The sequence below is a fragment of the Zalophus californianus genome, chromosome 16, assembly GCF_009762305.2.
Source record: "Zalophus californianus isolate mZalCal1 chromosome 16, mZalCal1.pri.v2, whole genome shotgun sequence".
NCBI lineage: Eukaryota > Metazoa > Chordata > Mammalia > Carnivora > Otariidae > Zalophus > Zalophus californianus.
The window spans coordinates 3,369,405-3,397,097 of NC_045610.1; the positions used below are offsets into that span (position 1 = coordinate 3,369,405).

At 45.4% G+C, this 27,693-nt stretch overlaps 1 protein-coding gene across 15 annotated transcripts in view; it reads right to left on the reverse strand.

The window, feature by feature from the left end:
* The window catches only part of MYH10 (myosin heavy chain 10), a 123,166-nt gene that overhangs the window by 58,796 nt on the left and 36,677 nt on the right, over nucleotides 1-27,693 (reverse strand). For 8 of the 15 annotated variants that reach the window (XR_003525267.2, XR_003525268.2, XM_027625685.2 and 5 more), the window contains exons 5-10: nucleotides 19,813-19,915; nucleotides 19,190-19,219; nucleotides 17,979-17,996; nucleotides 12,860-12,952; nucleotides 3,550-3,613; nucleotides 1,770-1,868 (exon numbers count right to left, since the gene is read on the reverse strand). Coding sequence is in view for 13 of the 15 variants with exons in the window: in XM_027625685.2 (XP_027481486.1) it covers nucleotides 1,770-1,868; nucleotides 3,550-3,613; nucleotides 12,860-12,952; nucleotides 17,979-17,996; nucleotides 19,190-19,219; nucleotides 19,813-19,915 (407 nt within the window). In the remaining 2 variants the exon portion in view is untranslated. The remainder of the gene's footprint in view (nucleotides 1-1,769; nucleotides 1,869-3,549; nucleotides 3,614-12,859; nucleotides 12,953-17,978; nucleotides 17,997-19,189; nucleotides 19,220-19,812; nucleotides 19,916-27,693) is intronic. The other 7 variants (XM_027625688.2, XM_027625683.2, XM_027625686.2 and 4 more) reach the window with 4 other exon arrangements.

Sequence of the window (27,693 nt, forward strand, 5' to 3'; positions counted from 1 at the left end):
ATAAAGACCAGACATGGACGGTACAGACCCCCATCCCAGCCAATGCCCTGAAACCCTTTCTCCGAGCCAGTCCGTTGGGCAGTGAGTTTGCCTTTGTGAGTGACGCACCACCCCTCTGTACGATGGGCTATTCTAACGGCCGCCCCCACTGACCACTTGTGTCTTAGGGGCCGTGAGTCAGAACTCAACGTTGCCTTTCGAGAAGTGTGTTCTTCGAGAGGAGCAGGATGTTTCTCAGGGGGGATCAGAAGAGAGAGGGCTACTGATCCCCACACTAGAGTTTATCACGTGCTCTCCTGCAGACGTTCTGCTGAGCGCGCCGAGCCCTCAACCCTTCCCTCTCTCGTATTTCACCCGCACTGGGTACTGACTGCTTTTCTCTTTCTACCTCCTTCTTGTTAACACTTTGATCTTCTTCTTATTTTTTGATTCATGACTAGCGCAGAGTTATTGCCAGTCTGAAAGCCTGAGGCCTTCCTCCTCCTGAGCATCACACACTGTCATCAGCTTGAACGCTTAGTTTCTCATGACAGTGATTCTATTAATTTGTGGCTCATTTTTTTCCCTTGTAGGTCTCTCATTTCTGGGCTCAACGCTTACACAGGTGTCTGTGGTTAGCAAAAGCCTGGACGCTGAGTGACAGAAGAGTACAAGGCCCGTGTCTGTTGGGATCTCTGGAGAATACACGTAATGGTCACATCGAAGGAGCACTGAATTCAAGACTCAGAAGAAATCAGGAAGTTGTGCATCTTCCCCTCACCCTCAAATACCTCTGATCCAGCAAACTTCTGACCCGGCACTTTGCCCCCAACCAGTCCCTAAGCTTCCAGTCCTTAGGATTCAAGACAAAATAAATTGAAGTCCATTATAAGCTCCTTCTAGTACTCGTGGAAGCGTACATATTATCTTCAATTGTAAACCCGGGAATAAAAATATTTACTGAACGTAACTTTATTATTTTTTCTTACTTTTTATCCTTACAAATGTTGAGACAGAACTTGTATAAAAATCCGTCATTTGTCTTCTAATTTAAAACTTTTAAATTTTTTTATCTCTATTCGAGAGAGAGCGAGAGCACAAGCTGGGGGAGGAGCAGAGGCAGAAGGAGAAGCGGACTCCCCGCGGAGCAGGGAGCCCGATGCGGGACTTGATCCCCGGACCCTGAGCCGAAGGCGGATGGCCTAACCGACTGAGCCACCCAGGCGCCCCTAGAAATTTCTTTTAAAGAAAAGAAATAAACATAGAGAAGATAATGTGACACTGCCCACGTAACTGCCACTTAAAATCAAGTATTTCTCCCATGGCATGGAAGTTTAATTTCATTTCCATTTTGGGGTGTGTACGAAATGACAGTGAAGCCTGGAACAAGACAGGCTGAACCGCACAGGTCCGCCCACACACGGGTTTTTCCCCGCAGAGTCCAGTTCTGTGAGCGTGTGCTCTCTTCCTTAGAATTTTCTTAGCATTTCTTCCTCCAGTTTGCTTTTCTTATAAGAATGCAGCATATAACGCATAGAACGTACAAAACACACGTTAATGGACTGGCTGTCGGTAAGCCTTCTTGTCAACAGCTGGCTGCAGGTAGTCAGGTTGTGGGGGAGTCAAAAGTTATTCGCGGATTTGTGACCGTGTGGGGGCGTGGTGCCTCCAGCCCCGTATTGTTCCAGGGTCGACTGCACGGTTTCCTCAAAATGTTCTCTTTCAGAAAAACTTAAGACAAAAAACCATATTCCGATAAATAAAAAATAGTAAGAAACTTTGTGACTTACACTTTAGGTGTTCTCCTGCTCCGGATAACAACTGGTAAAAGATATGAAAAGTACGTTCGTCTTTTGCTTGGCGAACGGCACGAGATTTCTCCAGAAGGTCTGAGCGAAGATGGTTAAGGATCGAACCGAAGAGGTGGCCGGCCCTCTCTCAGTGTCTATACGAATATGAGTTGTAAAACGGTTTCTTTCTCAGATACCCATTAGCCCTCCGGCGATGAACCATTCTGAATGGTTAAAACTCGAAAGTGAAAAAGGAAACTTACGCACTACGTCCCTCGCTCATCTGTGGGGATCGTGGATGGGAGGGAGCTCAAAGATCAGGGTGCTGCCCTCGCCCCACTCCACCCCACTGGCCCCTACTCCGGCTTATATTCAAAGAACACAGCACCAAACCAGGAACTCTAAGAAGCTATAAAAAGGAAGTTGAGTTGCTTGAAGGCAGGAAAAGCCTAATAGCAGTTTACCACAATCTTACAAATAAGGAAACCACGGCACAAAAGGGAATTAAAATAACACCACTAGTAAGTTGCAGAGTCAGGAATCAAAGCTCGGTTCGACCCCACAAGCCATGCGCTTGGCCCCCGTGCTCCCCGAGAACTCCTCGTGGAAAGCCTCACGCCGGTGGTGCCGGCCCCTCGACATCCACCGTCTTGCTCGAACTTTCCAAACACCGGAGACAGCCCTGATCAGATCAGCCACTGGCCTGCTCACGCTACCTCTCCAGAGCTGTGAGCCCCCCACGGGGGCTTCCCACATGGCACCTGCTCGCCCCCAACCCACTCCTGCCTCCCAGACCATGGCACACCTGCCTGGGCGTCTGGGGCGCAGATCTGGGACTTCCACCAAGCTGAATTAATTTTGTACATGCCATATAGCTTAGATTTTCAATTAGATCACCCCAAACACATCCTCCACATTTGGTGGAAAATACGTTCACACGAATGCCATAGCAGACCAATGCGAAGAAACTCTAGATCCATCCCCCGTCATTTCTCAAGTGATTCTTGTGTCTTCTGGCTCTGAGCGTATTCAGAGACGTAAGACACAATTCTGAATTAATGGGAATATTTTGATCTCTCCTTTACCTGAGGGATAGAAACGTCGTATTTCTATCACGGGATCTCTGATACTTGTCAGAAGCAGCAGAGAACTGTCTCCTATATCCTTCCTAACTGGCATCCCATCATTCAGAATCATTTCTATTACCTCTTTAATCCAACTAACTCTATATGGAGTTACCATTCCTAAAGGCCACTCTATGCATGTGACATTTCCTCAGACAAGTCTATGTAGTTGGCATTTGTTTTTCCTCTAGTTTTATTCTGCTGAACACTAACTGAAATGACTTGAACTCTGCACTTTCATAAGGCTTGTTTTGGGGGGCACATGCCCATCCCACGAATACCAGGAGCAGATGGTAAAAAGGGGTAACCTAACACCCAGCTGAAGAGTGGTTCAATAGGATGGTATTCACCGGGAGGTTCTTCCACCATATCAACATTTCCTGGGTCACGTGCAGGCAATCCTTACCTCGATGGGACTCTCCACTGCCCCAGCCATGTGAACAGGGCAGGGCCCACTGTTAAAACAACCACCACCAGCAAAACAACATTTAGGGGTTAACATTCGGTAGCTGGAAGCATCTGACCGAGTCACGATCTCTCCGGGCTTCAGTCTGATCATCTGGGTGACGGGAGTCATATCACAGAGGGTCCACCTTGAGGCTGGCCACAGGGGAAGTCACTCTTTAGTCTGGATTATGCCGTTATGAAAAGGATACACGTTTCAATGTTGGCCCCAACGATATAGCCAGTTACATCAAAGTTGATCCGAATAAACTTGCCCTGAAGATAAATCACAACAAGAAAATTAGAAGTAAGTAAGGACACAGAGGCTATGAACAAATAAAGTGACAAACCAACGCGCCCTGCCAAGTGTCCATGAGTTGGTCACAAAAATGGGTCTTAAATATTACCTCGAATAGAAAGGGAAGGCAAAAGCCTCCGGAAATTCCCACAACGTGGCAATAGGACGCAGCTACCTTCCCGGGCTGTGACATAATAAAAATGAGACCCTGATCAATTAGAACTTGGAAAAAACTCTCCTCCATAATCTGAGATAAGAGATTTCACAGCATTAAAGGAACGCTGTATCCAGCCCCATAATGACAGGCTTGAGAAATGAAATAATACAATTTCCTAGGAAAATAGAAATCCATTCAAGAAAAAAGAGAGAAAACTTGAATAGATCATAATCATTAAAAATGAAATATAATTACTTATTCAAAAATGATGGATTGGCCTGATGAAACAGTTTTGCAAATTCCTAAGGAAAATTTAATGGCCCGACTGCACATAACTTCTTTTTTTTTACACATAACTGTTCTAAGGACACAGAAAATAGTGATTATTTCATAACTCATTTCATAAAGTTACCATAATACTGAATACCAAAACTGGTAAAGTGATTGTAAAAATGAGAAGGCAAAAATAAAAGCAAGTAGCTCACAAATTAAACCCTTTGCAGAACAAAGAAAACTGACGAATGGCAACAGATGGTTTATTCCATGACTTCAATGCTCGCTCCTCATGCAGACGGTCAAGGGACTGGAGGGCTTTCCTTGGGGAAACGGACAAGCTGATTCCGAGACTTACAGGAAAATGGAAAGAACCTAAAAGGTCACAGCGATGTTGAGGAAGAGGAGCAGAGCCTCAAGGACTTGCACTACTCGATTTCAAAAAGCTCTAAGTTTATGAGGACAGGCTGGTGTTGGTGGGGGGACAGAGACACAGATCAATGGATCAGAAGAGAGTCCAGAAATAGACCACACGTCTACAGTCAACTCATCTTTCAACAAAAGGTGCCCAGATAATTCAATAGAGAAAGGACCAATCTTTCCAAAAAATGGTGCCTGAAAAATACGTAAGACAAAACCAAAAGAACCTAGACCCTTCCTCACACCATATAAAAAAGTTAACTCCGAAGAGATTAAACCTAGAAGCGCGGGCTAAAACCATAAACTTTTTTTTTTCTTTTTTTAAAGATTTTATTTATTTGACAGAGAGAGACACAGCGAGAGGGGGAACACAAGCAGGGGGAGTGGGAGAGGGAGAAGCAGGCCTCCCGCGGAACAGGGAGCCCGACGCGGGGCTCGATCCCAGGACCCTGGGATCACGACCTGAGCCGAAAGCAGACGCTTAACGACGGAGCCACCCAGGCGCCCCTAAAACCATAAACTTCTAAAAAAACAAAAACAAAACAAAAAAAACAGGAGAAAATCCTTATGACCTTAAAGTAGAAAAAGACTTCTTAGAAAGAATGCAAAGAGCATGAACCTTTAGAGTTTATCAACTAAAACCTGATAAACTGGATTTCATCAGGATCTAAAGCTTCTGTTCTTCAAAAGACACTGTGAAGACAATGAAAAGAGAAACCACAGACCAGCAGAGAATATCTACCAAATACCTACCTGGGAAAAGACTTATTCCCAGAATATATAAAGAACAATTCAATAACAAGACAACCCAAGAAAAACATTGGGTAAAATATCTAAACAGATTATTTCATCAAAGAAGACATGTAAAGAGTCAGTAGTATATAAGAGGATGCTCAATGCCATGAGTTATTAGAAAAATGCAAAATAAAATGAGCATAAAGAGATACCAGGACATACCCACTAAAATGGCTAACATTCTGAAAAAAGACCAGCAATGAGACAGAACAGCTAGAACTCTCCCACAACCCTGGTAAGAATACAAAACAGCACAGCCACTTTGGAAAAGCCTGCGGGGTTTCGTATTAAGTGAAACCTAAGTTACCATATGCCCCAGCAATCTCACTCCTAGGTAGTCACCCAAGAGAAACAAAAGCACGTGTCCACATCGACACCTGCAGTGAATGTTCAAAGCCACTTTATTCGTAATGGCCCTCCAATGGAAACAACCGAAAATGTCCACTGAGTGGTGAACAGATAAAGAAACTGTGGTAAGAGGGACGCCTGGGTGGCTCAGTCACCGAGCGTCTGCCTTCGGCTCAGGTCTCGATCCCAGGGTCCTTGGATCGAGCCCCGCATCGGGCTCCCTGCTCGGCGGGAAGCCTGCTTCTCCCTCTCCCACTCCCCCTGCTTGTGTTCCCTCTTTCACTCTCTCTGTCGGATAACTAAATAAAACTTAAAAAAAAAAAAAAAAAGAAAGAAAGAAACTGTGGTATAATCACACAGTGGAATATTACCGAGCAACAAAAAGGAACAAGCCAGTGATACACCCAACAACGTGGATGGATCCCAAAACAGCACGATGTGGTATGAAAGAAACTAGACATAAAACACCATGTGTTAATAGGATTCCATTTACCTGACATGGTCAAGAAAACAGACCACCGAGACAAAACAGATCAGTGGCTCCCAGGGCTGGGGAAGGAGGAGGCAACAACATGAAGGCGAAAGGGAGGTTCCTGGAGTAAAGGAAATACTCTCCGGGCCACGGTGCTGGCCTCAGTATGATACGCATGCATCTAACCCCGTCTAACTGTACACTGAAAAGGGTGAATTTTATTGGATGCAAGATATAATTCAGCCTAATTTTTATAAATAATCAAGGGAGAGATCTTAGGACCCCTTAGATAAATGCCAATTAAAAAAAATTAAACATCCGTTCCTTCTATTTACTATGAACAGATTACACGTTGGCCTACACCCTCTACTAAGGTGTCCAGTCCACTCCCCCAGCTTCCTACCCACTAGGCTCCTTCTTATGCCATTCCTACATTTATTGCATAAATATCTGCTTAGAGTACAAAAAAATGAGTAGTCAGTATTGGGATGCCACCACAAATTTTGAACATTATGTGGAAATTATGCTGCAGTAACGCTGACTTTTGAAATTGAAAACAAGGGGATAATTCACGAAAAATCAGTACTTCATTATATTTTCTGTTCAGTACTACGAGCACTCGTGAAGAACTCACCCAATTTTCCAATTTTGAAAACTGCACACCGAGCTAGGAAAACAAGGGGAAACGAGAATGCGCGTGGGGCTCTTGGTGGGGGGGAATCTCTAACATGATCCGAAAACCCCGCTCTGCCCGGGAGACGTGTGGCTGGTAAGCACTTTACACAAATCCTACGATCATGGCCTTGAGGGCAAGGCTGACCTAATGCCCCCCAAATGGAAGCAGACCCATGAGGCCCTGCCCTTTCGAGGCCTGGAGGACATGGCGGTAGGGAACCTCCAAAGGACCAACAGGTGCTACAGGGACAGGGAGGGAGACTCCGAGAAGCAGTGCCATTTGAGATGCGTGAACTTACAGCTCATGTTCGTCTGCTTCCAGCTAAATGGTAACTAAAGGGAGGTTCTGTACCTGTTTACTCTAAGCTCTTGGAAAATAAGACCACAATGAACGGCAGGAGTCTGTGACACACTGCAACTGGATTTTGACCTCTTGACCACAAGAAAAAGCACTCCATAATTTCCAAGCGATAGAACCTTCTGGCTGACGGCGACCCGAAGGGGCCCCTGGAGGCCCCTCTGTGCTCCTCTGCCAACAGGCTGTCTTCAAACGTTACGTGAAGAAACTCGCATCACGCTGCACACCCCACGTCGGATTTCCGCACAGGTCAGACGATTAAAGTCGTCAGAGTATCTGGAATCTACCCTCAAACCCCACAGCATCAAGGGGATGCTCTGTACGTGTGTGGGTTCCCGCCACTACAGTGGTTCTCTCCACTCTGGGGGCAGCTTTGGCCCTAAAAGGGAAAACCCACTCTGGGAGCAACGAGCCGGACTTAATCCGAGACCAGAGGGCGGTGCTCACCTCCAAACTGTACCAGAAGCTCCCCTCATTAGTACAAGCAGGGTAAGTAAGTGGTCTCGTTACTTAGTATAACGGATGCGAGGATTCCTGGGGTAACGTGGACGGACTGAAGGACACAGACACCCCCAGTCTGGTGTGAACAAGGTGCTAGGACTCCAGAAAGGCCCGGAGGCCGCGGGGGCCGTCGGGAAGGCTGCCTCGGGTTCCAGGCTGAATCGGTGCCGCCGGTGTCCTGCACCAGGCCACACTCGGACACGGTCACATGTGCCCCCGCGGGTGTCTTCAGTGGGAGCGGGGAGAGGACCAAAGGGACAGAGCAGGGACTGTGTTCGATTTACTTACAAAGCTGTTTTTGTGTCTGCCTGGGGGGACACAGGACGCTGCTAGCCCCGCGCTGGGGAGGGCACCGGAGCCTTTACCACGCTCTACTGAGGCTAAGCACCTACCAAAAGGCACCTAGCGTCGGGGACTGCCAAAGTGGCTCAATTCCGTTTGGAGGGAAAATAAAAAAGACCTGCACAAATACAGAGAGTGACTCGTACCAAACCTTTCTGAGAGAAGATGTATCTGCTGATACAAGTCAGAAATTGAAGTCCCTGTTTTAAAAGTTCCATTACAAGAGATTCATTTGACATAAATCTCCTCCAGCTGGAATGTGTTTGGCTTCTCCATAAACAGAACGGGCGAACTGTGAACGATTATTTTTATAAGGGTAATGCTCTCCTCAAAGAATCCCCTTTAACACAAGCCAGATGCCAGCATCTTTGAAAGAAAAGATATTCTTCAGGAAATGATTCGTCTATATCAGATCAAAGAAATGGAAACAAATGGATTCTAAAAGCTTGTGGAGTTTATGGTTTTGAGTATTTTCACTGCAAGCCTGCGTCCTGCACATAACGACTCCATGTGGCTCCACTGTATACGGGGCGTGCTTCTCAGCACTGCATTTCTCTTCCAGCACGACGTGGGACGCCACTCCCGGCCCCAAGCCTGGCCCGTCCAAACCTTCTGTTCCCAGAGGGCCTGGCCCGCGCAATACGCCCTCTGAGCTCAGCTGTACAATGAAGTAAGACCTAGATGAAGGCAGGCTCCAAGAGGCTGGGGAACTCTTGCTGTGTAGGCAACCACACCGTAGCCTGAATATGCGCCTACTGTATACTTACGCGTTCGAGCCACAGTGCCACGAACTAAGGATCTGGAGACCAGGGAGACAGGCCCAACGGGGAGAGACGCCACGTGCCAGCAGGACGCGGGGGGCACTCACCCAGACTGTGAGCAAAGCCAAGAGGACACCGTGCAGAGAGCGACAGAGGATGACCTCAGATAGGGCTTTAGACCAATCGGGTATTGAGAAGAGGCAGAAGGAGAACTGTGGACAGATCTGAGATGCGTTCCAGAAGCATGGCCGACAGGATTCGCTCCGGTCTGCACACAGGCCAAGAGGAGAGGTTGAGGCCAGGAGGAGTCTTATTTTATTTTTCTGGGTTTTTGTGGGTTTATTTTGTTTCATGCATACGCAACTGGGTGATCTGCAGGGACCACGTCCTGACAGAAGACCTAAGAACAGATTTCGAATAGAAAAGGTTCCAGTTGGAACATGTGAAATCTGAGAGCTCTATTAAGACATCCAAACGGAAAGAACATGTGAATACCACAGTGCCTGGCAAAGGACAGGAGCCAAATAATTAACTGAAGGGCCCAACAGCAAAATCCAAATTCTAGAAGATGTGACTGAAAGATGAGCCCACACCGGCTACCCTCGAACGCCCGAGAAACAAAGCATTGACCACGCCCACAGGGACTTGCCAAAGGGATGCCCGCAGCTGACTGAGCTCCTGTCCGCCAGAGCAACCAATATTTCACCGTTTTTCACGGAACCACTAAAATCAACTACTTGTTGTGGCTTTGTGCATTTAATGCCTTAAGATGGGTTAGTAGCTAGCTACTGCTGTTTCTTTGAAAAAATCCTGTATGGCGATAATACAAAGTTGACTTTCTAGGAATTACAGCCCAAAGCCAACAATGTAAACACACCTTTGTTTCGCAATGAACGACTAGCTGTGTGTGAGAACACTGCCTCTAGTGAAAAATCGTCTTTTCCTAAAAAAAACTCGCTTTTAATAGGTTAGACTGAGTTTACGTCAAGATTATAATCCAGGAGCACTATAATCCAGATTATAATCCAAGTGCTTTGGGAGGTGGCTTCCAGCTGAAAATGGGTTTATCGAGGATTTAGATTAGATGGATGATCCTTGCTGGAATCGATTCTGCTAGAAAACTAAGAAATTCTTCCTGCCAGTGGGATGTAACACGAGTTCCTACCAGAATTATTTATATCAACCTTGGGAATAGGATGCGTAAATAATAAGCTTGAAGGAGACTCGTGTAAAGTAATTACTTTGCAAATAAATTTCAGAAAGTGATTACCTTGATTTAGACTCCAATTTAAAGAAACAAGCTGGACCGGGGTTCCTCAACCTCGACATAACTGACATTTTTGGCCGCATAATTCTTGGATGTTAGCAGCATCCCTCGCCTCTACCCACTAGATGCTGGAGGCACACCACTGCCCATCACGCGAACCAAATAACCAAAAATGCCTCCAGACACTACCAAACATCCCCTGAGGGTTTCCAACTGAGAGCCACTGAGCTCCAGTAATGCAAATTACAGATCATAGCCTACATCTGTCAATATGGAAATCTAACAATATGTGGTAGCCAACTTCCAAGATGGTGCCAGTAATCCCCAACATCTGGTGTTGCCGTCACAGTGCATTTGTGCAGTCCCCTCCCCAACAGTGTATCAGGGATGGTCTGTGTGATCAGTAAAATACATCAAAGGGTTGGTATGTGACTTCCAAGGTCATAAAGAACACCGTGTGGCTTCTGTCTTGCTCTCTTGGATCACCTGCTCTGGGGAAACACCAGCTGCCATGTCATGAGCGGGCATCTCTCCAAAGAGGCCTTTGAGGTGAGGAACCAAGGATTCCCAACAAAAGTTGCCCGAGTCAGCTCAGAAGAAGATCCTCCAGCCTCATCAAGCCTTCCGAGGACTGCAGCCCCAGCCAACGCCACTTTAGCGACACCTTCATGAGAGACCCTGAGTCAGAACCACCCACCACACAGACACACTGAGGTGATAGAGGTTTCAAGTCACTAGGCGTAGGGCAATTTGTTACATAGCAACAGGGAACCAATACGGAATTATACGTCCACCTGTCCCAAACACAAAATCGCTGGCAGGTAGACGGATCCTGACCACTAAGGAACCGACTCACTACCTTTTTTACCAAAGGACACAAAGGACTCGTTGGCAGCAATTTAACTTTGCCGGGCAAAGAGGAGACCATCACAAAATGGTTTCTCCTGAATTTCAAGTGTGGTTCGGGGCAGGGGGAATTGGAATAGACTGGTAACTTGATTTATGTGGTAAAAGAGAACACTTTCCACTCAGGAATCCTTGTAAATCTTCACGGAGATTCACATACCAAAGGTGGTAGCTCACCATGTCTTCAATCCCATGACACTGCCACTAAACACAGGGCTTTCAGTGGCAAGAATTTAAGATTTAAAATGTGGCTCAGGCTCAATGCTGATGATCCAGGGGATGGTAAAAACTCTACCAACAAAGTTTAGCATCCGCAGTTCTTTTATAAACCCCAAAGTCACGGCCACGCTTCGTCCTGACACAGATACATTTGTTATCCCACTCTGTACGTAAAGAGCTAACATAATTACCTAATGAACTTGGGTTAAATGAATCTTCAAAATTTATCTTACTAGGAATAAGCAATATCCCAAACCAATAGATCCCTATCTCATGCATAACTTGGAGGACCTCTTGTAACTTAAACTACCTCTGAGGGTGCCATGGGCCGAGTCATGTCCCACCCCAAATTCTTATGTCAAAGTTCTAAGCCCCAGTGCCTCAGAACATGACTATATTTGGAGACACGGTCTCCAGAAAGATAATTAAGTTAAAACGAGGTCACTAGGGCCCTAGTCCCACATGACTGGTGTCCTTACAAGAAGAGAACAGGACACAGGCGCATGCAGAGGGAGGCCCATGTGGCAGTCTACAAGCCAAGGAGAGAGGCCACAGAAGAAACCGACCCTGCCGCGACCCTGGTCTTGCACTTCCAGCCTCCAAGAGTGAGAAAATCAAGCTCTACTGTTTAGGGCCCCCAGTCTGGGGCGCTCTTTACGGCGGCCCTGGCAGACTCAGAGGGTTATCTGGCTACCTTTGGGTTCACCAGGTCCTCTGTGAGCCTGTATCTGGTAACTTCCACTAATCACCCATTCTGTGAGGTCAGAAAGTCAATGTGAACGCCATGACTTTACATTCTCAGAGTAAAACCGTACGGCCCAATGGTACTAGATTCCCCCAAAACTACCCATCAAGGAGTCATCAGAACAGAAGTGTCTCGTCTTCTACAAATACTTCTAATATCAGGAGGAAGGAAAAACGGAGAATTAACTCTCAACGATTTAAGCAGAAATAACTGAAATCGAAGACCCTCTTCAATCTCACTGTGGAAATAGTTATCGCATCTGGAGGACTATAATCCAGGGCGAAAGATGGACGGCGGGGTGGGCCCCCTTTTGCTGCATATGGTTCTAGAGGAGATCTGCCACCGACGTGTCGACGAGTAGCTGGACGGGGAGCGCAGGGTTCCTGCAAGAAGGCCCCATCTGGCCAACACCTAGGAGGACAGCCTCAGGCACTCTGGGATAGATGGTCCAACGGACGGAGAGAGGGAAGCTCTCCAGAACTAACAAAGCCTAACAGCTGAGAAGAATTTTTACAGAGAAGGCACAGTACTGACCCATTATTCTGACGTCCATATCCCAGAGAAACAGGGAGTATGAACAGGACAAGTGACTACATTGAATACCAACTCTGTTTGTGGAGCACGGACACTCCCAGTGGTGCTGTGTGCTAAGTCCTCCATGCACATCTCACTTCATCACCACACTGGGCCCGCAATAAGTATTACAGATCAGCCCCGAAGACGAAGTCATCTACCCGTACGGTATAATTATATACAGTAACTACATCATTATAATCACTTTCACATTTTTTTCCTTTTTAAAATGCAACTACCAGAAAACTTAAAATTTAAAATTACATGAGACTCATCACGTTTCTACTGCTCTATCCTACATCTATTAGCCTCTCCCTAAAATTCAGGAAGAGAAGTATTCTGGCTGCATAACCACAGCAGACATTTACTAGACATGGGAGAAATGAAAAGTTTCTGGTGCTTTCAAACTTACGAAGCGAGATGAATTATCATTTTTCACAGTCTTCGCATTTCCAAATGATTCCAGAATTGGATTTGCTTGCAAAAGCTGCCGTTCAAGTTCTCCCTAAAAGACATTACACACACACACACACACACACACACACACACACACACACAAAGCAGATGTACGTTAATCTCATGTCTTTACTCCAGTCCTCGGGGGGAAAATACAAAACAAAACTCGTCCTCTCTTCCTCCGTGTTTTCATTTTGTGTGCCACCCCATAACCTTCTTGGCTTTATTCTTGGTCCCATGAGGCTCTGCTAAAGGAAAACAATTAGCATTTATAAAGTGATCAGAAGGAAAGGTCACATTGGGCACAGGAGAGAACTCTGAGGGCAGGGCACATAATATAGGTGGAGAACTTTGAAAATAAAACAAATGGGTTTTCATGAAATGAAATCTAGCAGGATGCTGCCATGAAGAACATATTAATACTTACACTTCTGTTTATTTCTACTCTGTTCCAGTGAGTTCAGGCAGCCAATTCTAATAATAACCACTAGGGGCGCCTGGGTGGCTCAGTGGGTTAAGCGTCTGCCTTCGGCTCAGGTCATGATCCCAAGCTCCTGGGATCGAGTCCCACATTGGGCTTCTTGCTCAGCGGGGAGCCTCCTTTTCCCTCTGCCTGTCGCTCCCCCCACCCTGCTCTCTCTCTCTAATAAATAGAATCTTAAAAAAAAAACAATAACCTTGAGACTGTTGGAAGACGTGCCATTTTTCCAAGGGCTTCACCCAGTATCTTAACGAGGCAGAGAGAGCAACATCCTCACCTCCACTTTCAGAAGGGACAGAGATGGGAGCATGCTGCTGCGGACTTCTGCTCAAATTTAAAAGGCTAAGTAGAGAGTCTGTGATAGACTCTATGCTTGACTCTGTGTCTTTAATCATGTGCAAATTAGGCTACACGACAGATTTTTACAAACAAAAGATGTAAGAATATTAATATGTGCCTTTGATGATGACATGTGATAGGAAGCTGTAGGAGAGGCCTGATGCTAGTTCTGGCCACAAAAAAGCACGAGAAAGTGACGCTGTGTTCCCAGGACATCATGTTAGAATTATACTGTCAGGCTTAGAGAAATCTGCATTTTGCAAACACAGATCTTACCCCTGTGTTTTAAGATACCACAGTATTCTAGACCCAAAGAAAGGATTATAAACCACCCTGAGCAAAAGAGGGATAAAAAGACCTTCCTTTGAGATTTTTTTTTTTTTTTTTAAGATTTTATTTATTTGACAGAGAGAGGCACAGCAAGAGAGGGAAAACAAGCAGGGGGAGTCGGAGAGGGAGAAGCAGGCTTCCCGCCGAGCAGGGAGCCCGATGCGGGGCTCGATCCCAGGACGCCGGGATCATGACCTGAGCCGAAGGCAGACGCTCAACCAGCTGAGCCAGCCAGGCGCCCCACTGCCCAGATTTCTTAAACGTGATATCCTGCTAACCAATTTTAACAACTGAGAGGTATCATTAAAGAATGGTAGTTATCAGGGCATCTGACTTTAGCTCAGGTCATGATCCCGGGGTCCTGGGATCAAGCCCTGCATTGTGCTCCCTATTCAGTGGGGAGCCTGCTTAAGTTTCTCTCCCTCTCCCTCTGTCGCCTGCCCCCCCACACTCCCTCTCTCTCTCCCTCCCTCAAATTAAATAAAATCTTAAAAAAAAAAAAAAAAGAATGTCAGTTATCATTCTGTACTAATGGAGGGCCTTTCCCCTGGAGATCAGCACTCGCCTCCATCAGTGTGGCCATGACCAACACCTTACAAAGCCCTTAGTGTCTAGCTCTGCAAAAATTAGGCTCTAGAATTATTCTTACCTCACTCAGTCTGTGTGATCACAATACAGAACCTGTCAGAAAAACACTGAATTTTCATAAATGGGGCATTACCTTTACACTAAACATCAACTGTTAGATCAAGGAATGTAGAGTCCTTAAAATTACACACCATCATCCTATCCAATCACAATAAAAATACTTGAATACTTTACCTCTCAAATGTTTTCCTAACTTGGGAGATAAAATGTATATTGCGTACCCCATTTTAATATTTCCTAGACATGGCTACAAGGATTCTTTGCTTCTTTAAGTGTACATGGGTGTGCTTAGGTGTGTGATCTGATTCTATTCTTTCTTCTGCCCGCCTGGAATAACTGGTTGTATCCCCTGGACCTCGCTCAGTCAGTGTGAGGTCAGAAGGATGCCCCGTGAGTGTCTGCTGAAGCAATGTACAGTCAGAGGTCCCGAAATGTGCTAGTAGTGTTTGGGGCGGGGCTGGTGGTGAGTCAAAGGCAGCAGTAGGTATTGGGCGAAGGGTCCTCGCTGTCACCATGGGACCTGCCGACTGGGGCACTCCCAGGCCTCTGCTGTTGGGGCAACTATGTTAATAGGGTCGTGTATTACTTTCCTCCTAACGGACTGGTGACATCACAGAGACCAAGTAAGGATCTCAGTAACTCAAAAACGAATCACAAAAAGCTCGACACAAAGCCAACATCAGAAAACACACAAAAAGGGGCGCCTGGGTGGCTCAGTTGGTTAAGCATCTGCCTTTGGCTCCGGTCATGATCCCAGGTTCCTGGGATCGAGCCCCGCATCGGGCTCCCTGCTCCGCCTGCTTCTCCCTCTCCCACTCCCCCTGCTTGTGTTCCCTCTCTCGCTGTGTCTCTGTCAAATAAATAAATCAAATCTTAAAAAAAAAAAAAAAAGAAAAAAGAAAACACACAAAAAAGGTCTTAAATGAAGGAATTACCATGAAATTTGACCGTTTTGGTGTTGTACAATTTCACATTTTGATTGAACAGCGCTAACATCACTCAACCAAATTATGAAGTCATTTATAAACCCTCAGGGGACAGTGACTGAGCGCTAACCTTTTCACTAGAATCAGGCGATGTCCCCTGTTTCTATCCTATAGGACAACAAGAAATGTCTTTTGGGAAAGTAGGGGGGAAATTAGTATTAGGTATTGAAATTATTTTTAACATTCTAAATATTTAGAATTATACGACGCTTTTAAGGATTACCAGTCGTAATGAAAACCATACCCTTGTGTTTACTGTATAGCATATTAATATATACTTGCTATATGACAGATATAAGAGGAATTTGAAATTGGTAAACCTCCAGTTCAGCCAGCAATGGGACATGGGCTGGGATCGTGCTGGGCTTTGCAGGCCTGGCTGGGTAGAGCTGCAGGTGTTCCCACTGCCCACAAGAGGGCTGAAAATCGGTGGCAGCCACTCGTCAACCGTACCGAGAACCAGACTTAATCTCCACTGGCAGGCCCTCTTTTCTGTACTTGCTACATGCGATCTGTCACCAGCCTATCTTAGTTCAAGGCGGTTTAAACCAGTAGATAGGAAGTCATCCTGAAGCTGCCATCCAGATGTGGATGAGTCGAAAGTGGGTTGGGCTGGTGGGCTGGCCTGAAGGAGAGTCATTCTTAGGGGAAGGTCACGTTTTAGAAATCAGCTGTTTGCAGATCTGCTCTGAATTTGGCCTGGGTTCAGACTCTCGAGTGGCCCTGGACTCTGCCAGACTTTGAGGGTCCGTGACAGCAATCTACGGTGAGGGAGCGTGTCACCCAAACCACTTCCAGGAGCCTGGGGGACAAAGCCAAGTTAAGACTTAGCTCCATTAGAAGGAGTACGCCATATGTTTACAGGTCAATGCTTATCATTTACTGCTTAAATACTGTGACCTTCATCTTGAAAACTGATTTATACTTGTTTGTATTTCCATAATGAGGATTAAGTTTTAAAGGCCAGCACAAAGTCCTGAGGGGATGGCTCAAATAGAACAAGGAAGACAAACATGGCAACGAGATGGGGAAATTGGCATCCTCGTAAATTTCGGGGGGGAGGGCGTGCAGAATGGCACCGTCGCTCTGAAAATCAGCGGGGTGGGCCCTCAGAATGTGAAACAGAACACTACCACGCCCCAGCAATGCCACTCGCAGGCACACACCCCGGAGGGTGGGAAACACAGGTCCGCACAAACACTTGCACACAAATGTTCACTGAGGCATTACTCAAAGTGGCCCCCAAATGGAAACAATCCAAATGCCTATCAGTTGACGAATGGATAAACGAAACGTGGCCGATTTAATAGATTTAGTAGAACGGAGTACCATTCGGCCAGGGAAAGGAATGGAATAATTATACACGCCACGCCACGGATAAACTGTGCAAACATCATGCTGAGGGGAAGAACGGTCTATACAGCCACATTCTCTAGGGTTCCATTCATAGAAAATACGCACAATGGACAAATTCGTAGAGACAGAAAATAGATGAATGGTTTCCGGAGGCTGGAGGGACGTGGAAGGGGATGCCTAATGGGTTTCTTTTTGGGGTGATGAGAAGGTCCTCAAGTTTACCGCAGGGATGACTGCGTAACTCAATGTACTAAAAAACAACGATGCTTGGACTGTAGGAATGCGTGAATTTGATGGCATGTGAATTAAACCTTAATAAAGCTGTTTAAAAAAAAAAAAGAATGAGCAAAGAAACAAAGGAGCCTAGAAATGTCTCCCCCATTGTCCTGATGCTTCATGCGACCGTCTGGTGACAAACGCCAGAAACGTATCCAAACGGTTCCTGGGACCTTGAGCGAGTTTTGCCCATGGAGTTCAATGTAAATTCACAACCTAGGGATGTGAAACCAAAGGAAGCACTGTGCCGAGTACAGACTTGTGACGTAACAACTGCTTTATGGCGGTCCTTCTCAGAACGGGGTGAGGGAGTCCCTGGGAATGGGGAGGGAGTGTGGGCAGAGACGGAATTTCTCGACATGACCCCCTCCGGGGTCACTACCACTCAGGGGTACCCGCCTATCCCTCAAGCGGGCTGGGGAAGCCAAGTTGAGAACAGGTGCTCTTCTCAGGTTTCTAGAAACATGCATAGCCGGCACTAGACTAGACGACTGTGAAAAGAAACGTGGGGAAAAGCAGCACCGCAGCTTCCGGGCCGTGAGTTCATGCAGCGAGACATGCACACCGACGACGCAGGGAAGCATGGCAAAACCCGCTCCCCAGGGACTCCTGCGACCCGAAGACCCAAAGGCAAACCTCGGGGTCGGCATGCGACTCACACACAACGGGGATCCACGCTGTAGTTTAAAATGACATCGAAACAAAATGTTAGTGATAACGATGTACGTAATTCCACATCGTGGATTTGGAAAATCCAAATCTGTCTGTTAATTATTTCACACCGTTTCACGAGTGACCTAAGTACACATTTAAAGGTCATTTTAGCGTGTACCTCTAGGGCACAAAGAAGAGCTAATTTCTGGTCTAGGGGTTCCTTCTGTAACTGGCCAAAAAGCCTCTAAGTATCCTCTCGGATAACAATTATTTCATTAACCTTTCCAATTTGGATGAGTGATCTGCCCTACAGCTAAAGGAGCAGGAGCAAAAGAACATCACAGGCCCTCATAGGCAGAGGACAGCTTTGCTGTCCAACAACTTAAGAATTTTAAGAAAGCTATCTGAAAAATCCTGGTATCTAGGACTCTTCCTGTAGATACTTATGATCATTTCTTTATATTAATAAATATAAACAAACATAAATGTATTCGCTCGAAATCACTGCGCTTGTGGAAGACAGACTGAAACCTTTCCAGTGCCGGGGAAAGGGTTAAGTGCAGGACAGACGTCCCTTTCTGTCTGAGGCATCTGGCTTGGCGCTGCCCTTCCTCTCTTCCTGGGTAGCAGGAAACGCTCTCTGGCCGGTGGGCGGTCCGCTGCTGTGCTCTGGGGAGCCAGCAGGGGGGGCATTCTCTAATCAGGAAGAAAACTCCACTACCTGCCCTGGATAAAGAAAATGCTAACTTTATACATTAAATCATTAAGGCCTTTAAGGCTAAAACACATGCGGACCATAAAACGTTAACAGATTAGAAATGTGTTAACCCAAAAGGTACTTTTCAAGTTGCAGCCCCAGACTCAAAATTTAACGTCCGGCACAAAGCTGGTCTTCTGTGTATTTAAGAGGAATCGAAATAATTCCACCTGCTCTTTTGACATTCGAAACCCTGAGGGTTCAGGCTTCATAAACATGTGATTCAATGTCATGATAAAAGGGTAAATAAATATTAAAACTCATCTAGAAAACAAATTTAAAGCAAGAGGCATGCTGCTTGCAAAAGAATACGTCTCTTAAGCGACAAATTTCCAAAATTAAGTTTTCACAAGGGATGTCACTCAGGACTAACTGTATTTGCTTCTAACAGACACTCAATCTAGAGACAGAAATTAGTGCAAGCATTCAAGACTAAGAAGCATAAAGAAAAGCACTTGCCTGATGTTTCACTGGTTTAGGCGATTCCTGCTGTTTGTTACAAACAGATAAACGCAAACGTTAGCGAGTTTGGGTCTTTCCCTGAGCAGGGAGCCACATCCAAAGCACCAGGTCAACGTGCAGCTCAGAACTGTGAAAGCAGGTTGTGGCTGGGTCACCTACCACTCCTGCAGATCTATAGATTAAGGATAATGGACTCTACTGTTCTTATCATCAACGGTGCCCAAATTTCTATCCCTGCCTCAAGCTGTGTGGGCAGTAGCAAGAGGCTGTGGTCTGCTTTCAGGAAGAACCGCTAAAGATACCTGAGGACCTTCCTTCGGTGGAAATAAGAATTCTTCATAAGCACTGCTCATCAATTGTTAACAGTTCTTCCCGAAGCTTTGTGAGGAATCAGGCTTCAAGCTAAAACCGTTAATTTCAGTTGGCCTGTGCGAATACCTAGTTAATAGCAATTTCCTGATCAACTTGCTCCCTCCTGAGCGGAGGAAGTTTCTGGGTGGGGGTGGGAGCAGACAAGGGAGCTGTGAGTTCCAGCAGTATGCTGTGCTTCCTGAGGCTTGTTTCTGAAATTACAAAAGAATAAGCCTGAGACGTAAACAAACAACAGAAGGAAAACTTACAGGAATATTATGGTCCTTCCGTCCTTTATGCGAAGAAGCAACGTGAGCAAGGTACTGAATGACTTTCTTAGTATTTTCTGTCTTCCCAGCACCCGATTCACCCCTGAAAGAGACAGTAGCACAGGAAGCCTTGAAGAAAGCAGAGCACACACATTCCCAAATTACAACTGACGAAATTAAATGGAGTTGGAACAAGACTTGGTAGAAAGTAAAAAAAAGTGTAAGTAGGGAAAACACTTACCAGCAGAAGTTAGAAAACTATTATTTTTTTAAATGGTATTAAATTAACCCAAACTTTTTTTTTTTCGGAAGATGCCAGTAAGACACAGGATAGGGTTCACAACACTAACGCTGTTTTTTTCTTGGAGTTTGGGGGTTCCACCAGAGAAGTGACGTTTATTATAAAAGTTCATGAAAACAATTCCCCGGCTCCAGAAACCCAGCCAAAACTGGAAACAGGAGTCCTGAAAGAGTGAAGATGATTGAATCTGAAGACGCTGAAAGGACTCTGGGATGCCCACTGATGCTCAACTTCAAGTCCAGGCAAAGTTTTCTCAGCGCATCCCCCCCAAACCAGCTGACAATTGTTCCTTCCCCCCACGCTACCGACACGGAAGCTTGTACACACCTCATCAAACCTCCTCCAGCGGACTGCGGGCTTCATATCCCAGCCTCCCCGAGCCAGGGAGCAGGACCCTGTGCAAGTGTTTACTGTGATTTGTGTTTGAGTTTATTGTGCATTTGTGTTCACTGTGCATTTGTGTTTGAGTTTACAGTGCATTTGTGTTTGAGTTTACAGTGCATTTGTGTTTGAGTTTACAGTGCATTTGTGTTTGAGTTTACAGTGCATTTGTGTTTGAGTTTACTGTGCATCTGTATGTTTGTGTTTACTGTGCATTTATGTTTGTTTGAGTTTACTGTGCATTTGTGTTTGTTTGTGTCCGCTTCTTTTTAATCCATGTAACCTTGTGCAGTCCACCCGGAGCCAGTATGCAATTTGTAGAGAAAAGGAACACTATGACTTTTGTTATGAACTGGGACAAATGCCACTGCTTTATATGCTTTATGTTTAAAAACAAGGCCGGCACATTTCAAAGTCTGCTTTTTATTTCTACTCAAGGACTAATCTTGAAATTCAGGTAAGCTGCTAGGCACAGGGATACCTAAGTTATGGCCTTTCTGTTCAAATACTTAAGGCACCCTAAGATCTGATAAAAGCGAACCTGTCCTCACAATCAAGAAAAACCTCAATTTGGAATAAAAGAAAAATGTTAATATCTAATTAGATTTTCCATTAAAAAAAAAAAAGCCCCAGGAAAAAAAACCACAAAAACAAAAAACCCCAGAAAACAGAAGAAAAGCACCAGAAACCCAAAATTACTATCATACACATGGCTGGCTAATAATCCTCTATGTTTGTTTTATCCAAGGCTTGAAAGCCTAATTTTTCTAGTAAGCTCTGACCCTTCCTTGGAAGTATACTCAGAATTGTACTATGAACTGGCCACAGCCTAAATTTTTCAGGTTTACTGCTTCCATTATCTTAATTCTCTGCACCCAGATACCTACAATGTCAACTGCAGAGGGTTTGGGCAAAGGAAGCCAACTGACCAACTAGTCGTATGGCTTTGAGAAAGGAAACTATCTTCTACGGGCCCTCATGCCACCATTTGTACGAAGTAGGAATTGTTATTAGAGCCTTTCTAGCTACAAGACTTGATCATTCTAGGAACAACCCACTTACTGGTTTATAAGCACCTTAACCACCATCCATTGTTATATGAAAAATAGTCCCCTTGTGTGTTTTACCATCTAGAAGTTTTGAATCGTAGGTACTCAAATAGACCAAATTTTCTTTTAAGGGTTTTCTGCCTACTGTTTGTGCTTAAAAAGGCCTTTCCTGCACCAAGATTATATCCATCTATGTTCTCATTTTTATAACATCTATTATTATTAAATCCATCTGTATTTTCTTCCAGAACTTTAATGGTTTCATTTTTTACAATGAAATCTTTAATCCATCAAAAAATTATAGTCTGGGGTAAAAATATAATCTAATTTTGTCCCCAAATGATTCAGCCCACATCCTAGTATCAGTGGTTGACAAGGAAGCTCATTATCCTGTGATATGAACTATTATCTTATACATACAGCTTATTCTAAGGCCAGAACCACACTGCAATAGTTTTGAACTATAACTAACCAGAGGGGCGAATGGGTGGCTCAGTCGTTAACTGTCTGCCTTCGGCTCAGGTCATGATCCCAGGGTCCTGGGTTCAAGCCCCACATCGAGCTCCCTGCTCCACAGGAAGCCTGCTTCTCCCTCTCCCACTCCCCTTGCTTGTGTTCCTGCTCTCGCTGTCTCTCTTATTTATTCAAATAAATAAATAAAATCTAAAACAAACAACAACAAAAAAAGAACTAACCAAAGCACCCAGCATTGTTCTTTAAACAAACAAACCAAAAAAACAAGCAGTCTCTGAAGTTTATTTTTCAGATAAACTTCAAATAATTTTGTTCTGCTAGGACTCCCCCATCTCTTGCCCCACAAATAAAAAAACAAGAGGTGGCATTTTGAAGTAATTTTTTTTTTTTTTTTTTTTTTTTTTTTTTTTAGGAGAGATGAGGTCTTCATCTCTATCTCTCGGATAAATTTTGTGTTTTCTATGTTAACAAGCGAGGACCGTGTTTGTCTTTGAAATCCTAGTGCCCAGTACAGTAGGGGCTGAATAAATGAATACAGGTCCTGCACATGTTTTATTAAGTTTATTCCTAGGCTCTTTTTTATATTTTTTATTTCAGCTATTTTATTCCTGCTATAAACGTCCTCATATTTTCTACCTGGCCCCCACTGCTGCTGGGATAAGGTAGTAATTGCATTCACTCAACAAATACTTACAAATCAACCACGAAGTGTTGGTCATTCTCCTGAGTACAAGAGCCAGAGGGTGAACCTTTTCTCCTGAACCTTGCTCAAGTTCAGGAGAAAAGAGAGAAGATAAGCCACAAAAAAACAAACAAGAGAGTGCAGGATGTGAGGAAGGCCTTTAAGGCAACGAGGTGGGGGGCGGGGGAGGCAGAGAGGAGCGGAGGACACCACCCTGGAGACACAATGGTCTGGGGAGAGCCTCCGGAAAAGGGAGAGCGGGCCAGTGAAATCGGGGGCACCATGATCAGGCGGATGGAGAGCCGAACGCAAAGGTCTTTGCCAGGGACCAGGGCACAGGTCCAAATGTGGAATTTGAGGCAAACCACCAACGAGGGAGAGAGCTACAGGGGCTCCTAGTGGCAGCAGGAAGCTCCCCGAGTCCCCGGAGAGAATCCGGATTTTTATTCCGGCGTAATTTCTCAAGAGCTAGGATGGTGGTTTTTCTCGGTTTTGTTAACTTTACTCAAAATACTTAGTGTTTCAAGACTAATCATGATGTTGGCGGTTGGCTTCAAACAAATAATTTTTCTGTTACGTGGAGAAATGAGCCTCTCATTTAGACTGATGATGACTTGTCTCGAAAACAGTTCTGATTGTTCCCTTTCTGCTTAGTTGTGCCTCTGAGGTTTCTCCGCTAACACACTTCAGTATGTCCTTCATGCGTCTTTCCGCCTCCGTCAAACTCACCAGGCGCTGCTTCAACAATGCTTATAATCTCGGCTACATTTCTGTATATTTCAGGCCTAAGGGGACTTGGACACAGAAGGCACTGCTTCAAAGACAGGTATCACTAGCGGGCTCCCAAGAGGGGAGATGGGGAACTGCATATTCCCCGTCTTAAAACGTGGACAGTAGCTGCAAACACAGAAGACTGTGGTGAAGAAAGAACACGGGCCATCTGAGGCGTACCACCAGCATCCAGTGAACATCACCCATTACTGTCCACTCAACTGTTCCCCCACCGCTCAGGGGGTAGGTAATTGGGGTTACTGAGCCCCGAATTACTTTACGCATCTATAGCGCCTGTGTCAATGGTTAAGAATGTGGGTTATGGTGTCAAGATGACCTGCCTAGGTCGAAATCCTGTCCACCGCTTTCTAGCTCTGGGGCTTTGGGCAAGTGATTCAGATCTCCGGGCTTCAGTTTATACTCTCTTCAGTAAGAGACTAAGGAATTCAGAGGCCCAGGAGCACACACATAAGATGCCTAGTGCTGCCCTCAGCCAAAAGGCTCTCGGTAAATGACATAGGGCTAGTAAGTAGGTATGATGAGAATGAAGGTATTAACAGAAGTAAAAAAACAAAAAAAAAAAAAACCAAAAACAAGATAATCCCCAATGTGTATATGAAAGAGGCGGCAGGATCAAAGGCATAGAATTAGAGTTCTTGGAAACAATTTTTAAAAAAGGAAGTGGCACATCTGTCCCAGACAGAGGCAGAGAAATAAAAGCAGTTTGGACAGAAGTAAAGACACGAGGGAGCCCAACGGAAAGCTCAACAGAGATCTCCCTAAGAAAATGAGTCAGGAGAATCCTCAGGGAGGAGAGCAACAGAACAAGACCTCAGAGCCAGGACGAGAAAAGGCTCTGATCTCGTCTCCACCAACAAACCCAGATCCACTGACGAAGGCGCTCTACACTGGAGAAGCTGCTGGGGTCCGTGCTGGTCCGCGCGATGGAAGCGGGAGATCAATGAGAAGGCACAGGAGGGAGCCTGCGTCTCCTGCAGGACATCGGGACACAGAAGATCAGGGGTTTCTAGCCTGGAGGTATTCCGGTTTTCTAGAGAGGTCTATGGCCCTCAGTGGCTTCTCAAAGAGGTGCGCAATCCAAAACGAATTGTAAAAACCAACGGCGCTAAGGGGGGGAAGCAGATAGTTAATAGGTGATCAATTCTGGGATCTCTCCCGGAGTCTCTTCTGGACCACGGGTACATTTCCGCAGCAAGAAACTCCTCACCCAGATCTTAAATGCTTCTGTTTTTCTTCTCTGGCTCCATCAACTTCAGTCTAGTTTCAAAAACACCCTCTGCCTGATGGTCTCGCTTCAGATGACCTCCATCTGAAAACCAACCACACATACCCTACACGCGACTTTAGCTGATGATTTCCTACAGTTTCAAAACTCTGTTCTATTAGAAAGCAGCTTACTAGCAAGAGCAGAGGTTTTGTGGTCAAGACAGGTGTGGGTTTGGTCCTCCATCCCACTAACACCAGGGTCATCCTTGGATACCGGGCCCTGTAATTGGAGCTAGGGGGGGCTACTGCAAAGATTCATGGAGGGAACACTTGCAAGAAGATGTGAGTCCCTTTGCTGGCATGTTTGCCGAGAACATTTTAAACTTCTCATCACAATTAGCTATCTTTGAGACGCACCTACAATAATCTAAAAAATGCCCTCAGTTTTAAGACTGGAGCACTGTGTCTCTGTCAAATAAAGAAATAAAATCTAAAAAAAAAAAAAAAACAGTTTTAAAGAGAGGAACGTATAGGCTTCCCATCTACCCTATGTGCCTGCACATGCACAATCTCCTCCATTATCAACATCACTAAAATGGGACATTTTTTACTAAGGATGACCCTACAGCATCATGATCATCCAAAGTCCATAGTTTCATTAGGGTTCACTCCGGGTGTCATACATTCTATGGGTTTAAACAAATATGTAACAACTCGTATCTGTGATTATAATATCAAATGGAATATTTTCACTGCCCTAAAAATCCTCTACGCTCTGCCTGTTCATCTCCCCTCCCTCCTGCGCCCCCTGCACTCACGGTCTCTATGGTTGGAATCAGACAGGACGGAGCCTTCTCAGATTGGCTTCTTCCACGTACTAGTAGGCATTTTAGAGTTCCTCCAGGTCTTTTTATCACTTGAGAGCTCATTTGTTTTCAGAGCTGAATAAGACTCCATTGTCTGGATGTACTACAGTTCATTCATTCACCTGAACATGCGGGTTGCCTCCTAGTTTGCGTAATTATGGAAAAAGCAGGGTTTTGTGTTGGTAAAAGCTTAACCCCGATGGGTAAATACTAAGGAGTGTGATTGGTGGGTCACGGCAAGAATATGCTCAGTTTTAGGGCACCTGGGTGGCTCAGTCGGTAAAGTGTCTGACTCTTGATTTCGCTCAGGTCATGAGATCGAGCCCCACGTCGGGCTTCATGCTGGGAGTGGAGCCTGCTTAAGATTGTCTTTCTCCCTCCACACTGACCCCCACACACTCTCTCTCTCAAAAAAAAAAAAAAAAAAAATATGCTCAGTTAAGAAACCAGCAAATGGTCTTCCAGAGTGGCTGCACCATTTTGCATTCCCACCAGCAATGAACAAGCAAGCATTCCTGTTGCTCCACATCCTCATCAGCATTTGGGGCTGTCAAGGTTGCAGATGCTGGTGCCCCGGTAGGTGTGTAGAAGAGGGTACATGACACAGAACATCTTTTCATAGGCTCTTTGGCCATCTCTGTTATGTTCTTCAGTGAGGGGTCTGCTAAGGTTTCTGGCCCATTTTTTAACGAGGTTGTTTTCTTATTAAGTTTTAAGAGGGCTTTTTTTTTTTTTGGTATGTTTTGGATAACGGTCCTCTTTATCAGATGTGTCTTTTGAAAATATTTTCTCCTAGTCAGTGGCTTATGTTTTCATTATCTTGACAGTGTCTTCTGCAGAGAAGTTTTTAATATTAATGAGGTCCAGCTTACTATTTCTTTCATGGATCACATGATTACTGTTGTATCCAAAAAAGCATCACCACACCCAAGATCATCCACATTTCCTCCTCGGTTATCTTTTAGTAGGCTCCATGCCTTGTGTGGAGCCCAACAGGGGGCTCACGACCCTGAAATCAAGAGCTGGACGCTTAACCGACTGAACCACCCAGGTGCCCTCCTACATTGCCCATGTAGTATTATTTCCCTTTTTTTAAGATTTTATTTATTTGACAGAGAGAGAGAGACAGCGAGAGAGGGAATGCAAGCAGGGGGACTGGGAGAGGGAGAAGCAGGCTTCCCGAGCAGGGAGCCCGGTGCGGGGCTCGATCCCAGGACCCTGAGATCATGACCTGAGCCGAAGGCAGTCGCTTAACCAACTGAGCCACCCAGGCGCCCCTATTTCCCCTTATTTTGGTAACTGCCTCCTGATTTTCTTTTTTTGGGGAAAGTCCCCTCCCTTTCCCTCAATCCTTGCTTGTCCCTGCCCCTTCCTGGACCACAGAGTCAGTCCCATGACAGACTTGATCCATCAGAGAATCCCACAGCTCTGGCCAGAGTGATGGTCCAGGACACATGACCTAAGTCAGACTAGTGAGACTCACACTCAAGATGTTTATGTAAACAACTGGAAAACTCTTTTTCGTCGAGTTGCTTAGGAGGGTGGGATGTAAGCCCAAAGCTGCTGGGGCCATCTTGCTATTGCTTTACAGTATGGGTTTTACATTTAGGTCTGTGATCCATTTTTTAGTTCAGTTCTATGAAGGGTGTAAGGCCTGCACCTAGATGCCCCCCCCCTTTAACATATGGATGTCCCTCTGTCCCAGCACCGTTTGTTAAAGGGCTTATCTTTGCTCCAAGATGTTACCTTTGATCCTCTGTCAAAAATCAGTTGACTGCGGGACACCTGGGTGGCTCAGTCAGCTGAGTGTCTGACTTCAGCTCAGGTCATGATCCCAGGGTCCTGGGATCGAGCCCCGCATCGGGCTCCCCGCTCAGCGGGGAGGCTGCTTCTCCCTCTCCCTCTGTCTGCTACTTCCCCTGCTTCTTGTGCTCTCTCACGCTCTCACTCTCTCTCTCTCTCTGTCAAATAAATAAATTAAAAAAAAATCAGTTGACTGCGTTCCTGGGGCCTATTTTGGGGTTTTAGCTAGTTAATCAATTCTACCGATTTGGTTATTTTAAAGCTTTCAATGCAGGTTTCTCAGAGCAAGAACTAATGGTTCTAAATCCAGGCTGGCTCGGTCAGCAC